The sequence below is a fragment of the Sphaeramia orbicularis genome, chromosome 1 (genome assembly GCF_902148855.1).
Source record: "Sphaeramia orbicularis chromosome 1, fSphaOr1.1, whole genome shotgun sequence".
NCBI classification, from domain to species: Eukaryota; Metazoa; Chordata; class Actinopteri; order Kurtiformes; family Apogonidae; genus Sphaeramia; species Sphaeramia orbicularis.
The window spans coordinates 37,927,546-37,937,282 of NC_043957.1; the positions used below are offsets into that span (position 1 = coordinate 37,927,546).

The 9,737-nt window shown below is 36.5% G+C and overlaps 1 protein-coding gene across 1 annotated transcript; it reads left to right on the forward strand.

Annotated features, from left to right (window-relative positions):
- Positions 1-885: 885 nt before the first annotated feature.
- sumo2a (small ubiquitin like modifier 2a) lies at positions 886-5,525 on the forward strand. The gene is made up of 4 exons (XM_030149125.1): positions 886-972; positions 1,880-2,011; positions 4,618-4,689; positions 5,016-5,525. Exons 1-4 carry the CDS (start codon positions 952-954, stop codon positions 5,079-5,081), a joined length of 291 nt encoding a protein of 96 aa, XP_030004985.1. The 5' UTR covers positions 886-951; the 3' UTR covers positions 5,082-5,525.
- The last annotated feature ends 4,212 nt before the right edge of the window (positions 5,526-9,737 follow it).

The following is a 9,737-nucleotide window of genomic DNA, read 5'->3' on the forward strand; positions in this document are numbered from 1 at the left end:
ACCATTAACCATATTATAGCATAATGGTCTTTGCACACATCACATTCCTCCAATTTTAATTTACAAACCTGCTAATCTTAATAGCTTTAAGTGTTTCATTCCATTATCTTAACCCTTTCATGCACAGTGGTCACTACAGTGGACAGTTATTCTACAGCTGTTTTCTTGTATATTTATGGATTTTGTTATTTTAGTTTCATATCAGCCTACACAATACACTGCAACTGATAACATTACTGTAACTTTGCTGTTCTTGATAAACCAAATCTAACATGTTTGAGTGTAAATCAATTCCTTGTTATTGTTATTAGACTGTAATTAACAACAAAAGTTTTTTTTGGCATATTATCTCCATGAAGTGACAAGTATTAGAGTACACTACAAACAAAAAGTTAAGGATATTTCTTTCTTTCTTTCTTTTTTGTCATTTTTGCCATTTGTAAATAAAACTATGTCTGGTTGTTAAAAAAAATGTGTTTCAATTCAATTCACACACAAAAAAGTAAAAAGCATTGTGCAAAAATCCCAACTGAAAAAAATAGCCCTAAAAATTTTAAATATCCATAACTTTTTGTTTGCAGTGTATGTTAAAATGTGAGAAAACATCAAATTAGCAGCATTAAATGTTTTTATTTCATAGTTTTCACACAGTATATCAGTAAATACACGTTTCGTTGCTTTAAAAATTAAATGCACATTTTTGCAACTCCATGAAAAATAGCTTTATAAAAAAATAATCTCATTGTTTTTTAAATGTCTAAAGAGGAATAAAGAAATAAATCTTGATTAACATTCTCATAATTCATGCATGAAAGGGTTAAAGTGAAGGATGCTTCCACACAGTGCTCAGTGGATCTGGCGCAGCTGTTTGCGCTACAGCCGAAGGAAAGTGGCGCGCCAGACAGCGCACTGCGCAGCCGCAGCAGTACAGGCACAGACACAGCAGCAAACATGGCAGACGAAAAACCCAAGGTGAGGAGTGGACTTTTTGTACGGTGTTCCTAACAACGTGTACCCATTCCTTGTGCATTAATCGTGTAGCCGGCACCTTGAAAAGCTACCTGGATTCGCAATTTATTTATGACCGCGTAATGACACAAAAACCAGCGGCTCTGTCTAATGCTATCGTGATAGCATGCTAGCGGGTAAAGTTAGCAAGATAAGCTAGCGTGGCTAATGTGCCGGAGACCCGATGGAGGAAAGAAATATCGTTTCTCCCTTACACAGACTAACACAGCATCCGTTTCATATTACTTTTAAATACTGATTCATGTGTTACGGCAACTTAGGCTAAGCCCGGAAAGAACCGAACATGCTGTTATATCCTAAGGAGATGTCGGCGTACAGTAGTAGTGGGCCAGAATGAATTGTCGGACCGTTAACTTAGATTTTACCAGAGTTAACGGATCTTAAATCAAACACTGACCTTATGTTTTTGAGATATTTGCCGTCATTTATAGAGGAGAAGAGGGTGATGCCAGATAACTGTGTCTCCATCTGCGATTTGGGAGTTGGCCATTACTGACAGTAATAGGCCATTGTCTGTGTATCTGATAGCTAAATGCTAACGCTAACTTTAGTTTGCGTCAATCTGACCGTTCTTCTGTGTTCACTCACTACATCAGTTCACTGGTATGTGCTAATCGGTTTCATAGTGTAGTTTACCGTCGTAATATAAAAACGTATATACAGTTAAGGGCATCTGCCTTTATATGGGCAATGTATTTACTGTACGTAACTCCGACCGTATAGTTAAACCATTTACATGGTTTGCGTCGTTTGCATTTGAGTAAACCCTCCGTAGTTCCTTATGTCTGAAAGGTGTCTGATTTTCATTCATTTATTTATTTGTGTCAACTGTTATCTTTCCCGCTTTCAGGAGGGAGTGAAGACAGAAAACAATGAGCACATCAACCTGAAGGTGGCAGGACAGGATGGATCAGTGGTGCAGTTCAAGATCAAAAGGCACACTCCTCTCAGCAAACTCATGAAAGCTTATTGTGAACGGCAGGTGAGATTACTGTTGCAATTAATGTAAATCTGATCACTAGAGATGGACCATTTATGATATTGATGTGTAAAGTAACAGTTTGGCCAGTACCTAAGGCCTGTTGTACTGTTATTTATACACTGTCCATTTTTGTGTTGAGAAAAAACTCAAGTTGTCGTGTTAATACAATAACTCAAATTTCAGTAACTCATAGCCTTTAAGTGTACTGAAATTCACTCATACAAATTAATGGAATATAATATTACAGAGTAATAATCAGCTTCTCACATCAGTGTGACATGTTATTTGTCGATAACCTTTGTCAGTCCAAAGTCCATTCTGTTGTCAAGTTCACTGCAATACCTGTAACTAGGGGTGTGCCATCTAAGGCACCTCACGATTTGATTTGTTTACGATTCGGAGTGCTATGATTCGATTAATCAGCAATTAACACAATAATAATTATAATGACTTTCGATGCATCTTTTTTCCCCATTCAGGATTTTTTTTCTCACTCTATGGCTACTTCATACTTTTAAACGAGGTATCCATAAATTCAAGTAACCAACCAATTTACCTCCATTGTCTCTTATTTGTGTCAAACCACTGAATAGTCTAACATATGTTCCACCAGGGATCCAACAGGAAAAAGGTAGCAGTGGCATATACAACAAAAGCTGCTCTTATTCACAAGTAAAGATTTCCAGTTACCTGCAAAACTTTTGCTGTATGAAAAACAATACTTTTCAAAAAATATTTGTTTCTCTATTAACAGTACACAAGAACTTTGGTGGTATGAAGTCCACTTTTTTTTTTTTTTTTTTTTTTTAGGAAAACAAATAAAGTGTCTTTAGAAATAAATAAGATTTATTTCAATCAAAAGTGGTTTTCACAGATTTTTGTACTAGTCTAATAAAAAAACAAAAACAATTGCTTACTTAGTTTTTCTGGCCCTGCAAAAGCTCCCCAGGAACCCACTCAAACTCTCAGACTCTCCCCACTTACATGCTTCTGTAGAAAACTGTATAGAGCAGCTAATTCAATCTGAACCAACACAAGTGCTAGCATATTCAGTCATAATAAATTATATCCAAACAAAATCCTTACTGAGCAGCATAAATCCCCTAACAAACTGAAGATTTCACAATCCACAAACAAAGCATGCATCACATGTTGGAGTCATCCTGCATGTTTACTTCAGTGATTCCACTATTTTGGTTTTGGTCTCACTGTACAGTTCAGGAGCTGCTTTCCAGGCAAAATACTTTCGGTTTGGAAGTTTGTATGCGCTCCAGTGTCTGCATCAGAGCACGACAGCTCTGCTTCCAAGCGCTAGCTTTTAAACCCGATGAGTGAATCCGACGCTCTGCAACTGTAGCCAAACAGAGTTGGTTTTACTGTGTTCCCCCTGGTCCGGTCCTTAAGGTATCTGCCATGCACCACTTTAATTTTCCTGCCGCGCACTGTGGTTGTGTATCTGTCATTTAGTCATTATGAAAAATTATTGTTTTTGATCATTTCTAAATTGTTATTGAATTGTCACGTGTTGCATCATGGTGAATCTAATAATCGATGTATTGGCACACCCCTACTGGTAACCTCATTAAATTCCTTTGTAACTGGAATCTGTTTTTTTGGCCAGGGTTGTGCACACAAATGTGGAATCTGACTGGTTTATCCTTAGCTCCTACTTGCTATAGAATGAAAGTTTTATAAAGCATATAATGAAAAAATGTTGAAAATAGTATAAAAACCAAAAAGGTCTGTAGACAAATTAGTACAAAGACAATAGTGCAAATGCAGGATGAACATTCAGGTGCAAACTTATGTATGTAATCATAGATTGTGTATGAAGATGGACACCATTACCGCCTCCTACTATGTAAAAACAAGGCAAAAATCTACCAGTCACGATTACTACTGTCTTGTCAGGGTGTATTTGGAGCAATTTGAAGTCAGAGTCTGCACAGTAGAGATTCTGGGACATCATGTTCTCTGGCCTGTCACGTCACTGACATTCAGCCCCACACCTGATGGATGCGGGGCTGCTATTGGTCATTACAGTTGTCGTTCAGCAGTTTTTATGATGTTAAATGACTGAAACATTAACATGAATCAACTTGATGAAATGTGCCTTGAAAATCTGAAATCCCCATTGTGAAAAAATATGGTATGACTGAAGTCCCATAAAGTGAGTTGGAATTAATTACTTAGAGTGGAATCGGGCATTAAGGGGATCTTTACAAATTTGAAGTGCTCTGGTACAAAAGTGACATAGAACAAATTTGCATCTGAGGCAAGCTAAGCAAATGGATAAGTCCTTAGCATTGAAATAAAAAGATGCAAATATGTTATGCAATCTTACTTTAAATGTGCCAGACCAAAATGATGCTCAAACTATTTAACTGTTAAATAAATCTGTGCTGGTCTTGCTCATCTTTCCACATACACTTGATATTTGTTCTAAGATCAAAAAATGTGGCTCTGTCACCTGAGTACTTACTTACAATTATGTGACAAAAACACAGGGTAGAGGTTTCCAGACAACACAAATCGGGGGTAATCGAGTTCTACTTTATACAGCTAAACCATAATACTCAAAAATATTTCTCTGTTTGTTCACACAGGGCCTGTCGATGAGGCAAATAAGATTTCGATTTGATGGTCAGCCCATCAATGAAACAGATACCCCATCGCAGGTGAGGCTTCTTCTTCAGACTTTAAACATTGTCTACAGTAGCAGTCCTGAACTACTCCAGACTACTTTTTTTTTTGTTTTTGTTTTTATTAACTCCTAAGCCAAGTTGTAATTGTTTTAATATGACGGTATACACATTAAAAATTCCACTTTTTTAATTCCTGAAAGCTTATTGAGTTTGAAGCACATGCTCTATTCTGCTGACATCTCAAAAGTATATGTAAGGAAAAACACTTCCACAACTTATGAAAAACGGCTGTAACAGTGGTGCTTTTATCTTTTTCCTACACTACTAAGACTCGCATATCATTTCATCTTCACTTGCAGCTAGAAATGGAGGACGAGGACACGATTGACGTATTCCAACAGCAAACTGGAGGCTCTTCTCTTTAAAGACTGTTTCCTACAAACATCCCTACCTCCCCTCTTCACCCCTGAACATCTTTATGCTCATGACCAGTGTTGATACCATCCAGTGGAATACTTTACAGAATGGTTAAAAGCAGCAGCACAGTTGGTATAGATTTTATTACTATCATTTGTACATCATCATGTCAGAACTGTGCAGTGTAGACAACTTGTAAGCTGCAGTGAATCTGATGTGCCCAAGAACCTAAACTTGTTCTTTTTTCTTTTCTTTTCTTTTTTTTTTTCGGAAAGTTGCGGGGGGAACATTTTTTCATCCTTTTTTTTTTTTTTTTTTAACTTGTTTCAACAAGGTTTTGTTTTATTTTGGAATTTTGTTATTGTCAAGGAAGCCTGTGTTTTAAATTCACTGACATTTGTTGTTCTGAAAATGTATTATTGGAATAAAATGAGGGTTTTTTTTTTTTTAAATGTGTGTCTCTTGTATGGTTTATGAAAACTAAGCAGATATATTTTTTTCTCCTAGCTCAGAATGTCTGAAGGAAAAGACATTTGATTTCTTTGCCAGCGTTCGATTACCAGTTTTCGTTCCAGGGTGGGTAATGCCTCGTGGTGAAGTGAATGTGTCTAATTTGACCAACTCCATGATAAAAAGAAAGATGTACTTGGATCCATGTTTGCAATTTTTATGCCTGTTACTCGACTTGGTGTCTTATGATAACTTAATTTCTTATTTCATTTGTAAACCAAACTGATTGTGTGAAAAAACAAATTGAGTTGGAAACTTACTCTAGTAGTTTGACATTTTTACTGTGTCTTAAGCATTAACAATTTTTAACAGTCCCCTAAAACAAAGTGAGGATCTCTGGACAAATCCATACTGTTAAACTGTTAGGTCAATGACTGATTTACCAAAAAAACATCCTTATGTAAGTTAATCCCACATAAAGAAGCCTCATAGCATAATTGCCTGAGTCATATTTTTCAGGTTGTAGCCAATGATTGGAAATGAAGTGGCAGTGTTAGGAGAGTACAATTATGAACATCACAATTTGGCCAAAAATATGATCTAAGCAATTACACTATGAGGCTGTAATAATGTATCTGTGATAGAAAATGGAATTCCACTCATGAAATAGGCCTTTGAAACATTAACTCCTCTTTTATTGAGTGCTGACTTCCTTTTTTACCCTCACTAGAACTTTGCCGTCTACCTGTTTTTTCTGATCATTTCTGCAGAAAGCTTTAAATACATTAAGTTTGATTCACTGCTTCCTGTCTCAGAACTGTCAGTTGGATGCACAGTAGAGTAGATAATAGGCCTAACACTCTCCATACCCATAAACGGTAAACTATTAATATTAAATCAGCCTCCTCTGTTTCTTCTGTAACTGTGCACAAAGCATTTAGATTTTCAATTCCCTTTTTACCTTAACATTACATAGAAGCGCATGTCAGCGGGAGTGCCACGTGTGGACCTCTATGAGATTGTACCTATAACCTTTAATTTTGTGCCTTTGTGGGAATGTGAGAAGGCGTTATTTAGACATGCTGTTGACATTTGTACCAGACAGGACGAGGACTTTGACATGGAAATGTATGCCACACATACTGCATGTTTATTCAGACAGACTTCTATGTCCCACGTACACAACTTTCAACCTCCTAATCTGTCTAAACTACTCTAGTCTGAACTACGTATTTATGGTAACTTTGTCATTAATCTGTTTTTTGGTTGTTTTTTTCAAAGCAATAAACTAGTTTTAACATACTACATGAATTTTAAGTAGGACATGAACATTTTTTGTTGGATTTGGTCTTCAGCAGAAATTCACTAAAGCAGAAATGTAACTGAATAAAGTAGAAACATGTTTGGTGTATGATCAGTCTATAGTTTTAATGCATGACTGATTACCAGTAAAATCCATTCAATTCAGTACCTTTGTCAATGCACACATACAATGAAAATGTACACAGCTGCATCAGTGCAGAAAAGCATAAAATACCATTCTTATAAAAACTCTTCTGAAACTGTTTAGTGCCTCTGAAATTATTACAAATAAATGTATAAAAATACTTATACCATCACATGCACTCAACCTTTCAATCCACTGGTTGTACATGATTGACACAGTCTATCATGCTTCTCTGAGGTTTATTACTAATTCTAAAACCATGACACATCATTGTGAGTTGTATTCCAGAGTGGACTGGCCTGCCCTGTCCACTAGGAGGCTGGGACACTGGTACACCTTCATTTACAAAGCCATAGTTGGGCTACTGCCTTCCTATATCTGTAGTTTAATAACAAGAATCTTATTGTCTGTGATCGAATGAGCATTTGTTCCTCTTTGTGCCATTCGCCCGTACAGATCTGGGTAAAAGGGCATTTGTGTGCTCTGCTCTGTCCACATAGAATATGTTGCTAAAAGACTGGAAACTCTCTGAATTGATTTCCCTGAATGATTTTAAATCCAAACTCAAAGTGCTGGAGAACAACACAATGATTTGCACATGTTTTTCATAGGCTGAATTGTCCTGTAAATTATTGTTTGTTGTAACTGTTTGAGGTAACTGGATGTTGTAACTATGTATTGTGTTTCATGCTGTCTCTTGGCCAGGACTCCCTTGGAAAAGAGGTTCCTAATCTCAATGGGATCTTTTTCCTGGTTAAATTAAAAAAAAAAAAAAAAAAAAAACAAGTATTGCACAGTACCAAGAATATTGCATATGGTTCAGCTTTTGACAATTTTTTTTTTTCTGCTAAGGGATAAAAACCGTCCCTGACAAACAGGCAAATGAATCCAATATATTTATCTACATTTATGGAATGCAATTAATATAGATCATAATGTTAGATAAATATTCCAGTATCGAATCAATAAAGACTTGTCCACTTGGATTTCCACAATTCTACAACTGTCTGTAGACAGATAAAAAATAATTTTTCCTTCAAATTACATATTACAGGTGTTATTTTTGTTGAAGTGAGGGCTCTTGTCCATCAGTTAATGTTGATTACATTTTTGTTATCTGTTAATCATCTAAAGCAGGGGTTTCGAACTAATTTAGTTCAGGGGCCACATCCAGCCTAATATGATCTCAAATGGGCCAGTAAAGTAATAATGGTGAAAAAAGCAAGATTACATTATGAAAATGTTTACATTTACAAAGTATCCTTCAAAAAACAAAATGTGGATAACATGAACATCATCCAACCTAAACCTCAAGAAAAATAAGTGCAATTTTAACAACATTATATGTCAGCTTATCATTTACACATGCGCATTACAAGTTACAGATCACAGGGGATCTACAAAGGCACAAAACATTTAGTAACAGGAATAGTATTGTTCAAATTACACATACTTCTCTTTTGACATTTCATGCTGTTCATATTTGTTCGAGATATTCACATTTTTTGTGAAAAGACAGAATGTAAATGTAAACATCTTCATATAGTCTAATTTTCCTTTTTTACACTAAAACAGAGAGCAAGATGTGGACTTGTCATTATTTACAGATTATGATATTCTACTGGTGTGACCCACTTGAGATCTTGGGATGTAAGTCACCCCTGAACTAAAATAATTTTGACACACCCTTAATGGTTAATGTTTTAAGTGGAATTTTTGCATTTCTAAAAAAAATTTAATCCACGGGCCTAATTGGACCCTTTCACAGGCCAGTTTTGGCCCACGGGCCTTATGTTTAACACTCCCGATCTACACTGAACAAAAATATAAATGCCCCACTTTTGTTTTTGCTCCCATTTTTCATGAGCTGAACTCAAAGATCTAAAACTTTTTCTGTGTACACACAAGGTTTATTTCTCTCAAATATTGTTCACAAATCTGTCTAAATTTGTGTTAGTGAACACTTCCTCTTTGCTGAGATAATCCATCCACCTCACAGGTGTGGCATATCAAGATGCTGATTAGACAGCATAATTTTTGCACAGGTGTGACTTAGGCTGGCCACAATAAAAGGCCACTCCAAAATGTGCAGTTTTATCACACAGCAAAATACCACAGATGTCACAAGTTTTGAGGGAATATGCAGTTGGCATGCTGACTTCAGGAATGTCCAGCAGAGCTTTTGCCTGTGAATTGAATGTTCATTTCTCTACCAAAGCTGTTTCTGAGAATTCATGAAGACGACTGTGCGAGGAAAATGGTGGTCACACCAAATACTGACTGGTTTTCTGACCCCCCTGGACCACCCAATACAGTAAAAGTGCACATTTTAGAGTGGCCTTTTATTGTGGCCAGCCTAAATCACACCTGTGCAATAATCCTGCTGTCTAATCAGCATCTTGATCTGCCACACCTGTGAGGTGGATGGGTTATCTCAGCAAAGGACAAAGGAGAAGTGCTCACTAACACAGATTTAGACAAATTTATGAACAATATTTGAGAGAAATAGGCCTTTTGTGTACATAGAAAAAGTTTTAGATCTTTGCGTTCAGCTCATGAAAAATGGGAGCAAAAACAAAAGTGGGGCATTTATATTTTTGTTCAGTGTAAATCAAGCGCGCAAATTGTTTATTATGGTTTTATTTTGGAATTGACTGGTGTAGTGTCGAAATCTTACCCCAATATAGCCCCCCCCCCCCCCCCCCCCCCCCCCGAGAGTGGGGAAAGAAACACAACCCATGCGTCTCGTGCGTCTTAATATTTCAAT

What these genes read in the sequence shown, in the direction of transcription:
- sumo2a (XM_030149125.1), top strand. Translation starts at nt 952, where the DNA reads ATGGCAGACGAAAAACCCAAG. An exon ending in AAGCTTATTGTGAACGGCAG is followed by an intron (nt 2,012 to 4,617) that starts GTGAGATTACTG and finishes TTGTTCACACAG; the next exon opens with GGCCTGTCGATGAGGCAAAT. An exon ending in AAACAGATACCCCATCGCAG is followed by an intron (nt 4,690 to 5,015) that starts GTGAGGCTTCTT and finishes CTTCACTTGCAG; the next exon opens with CTAGAAATGGAGGACGAGGA.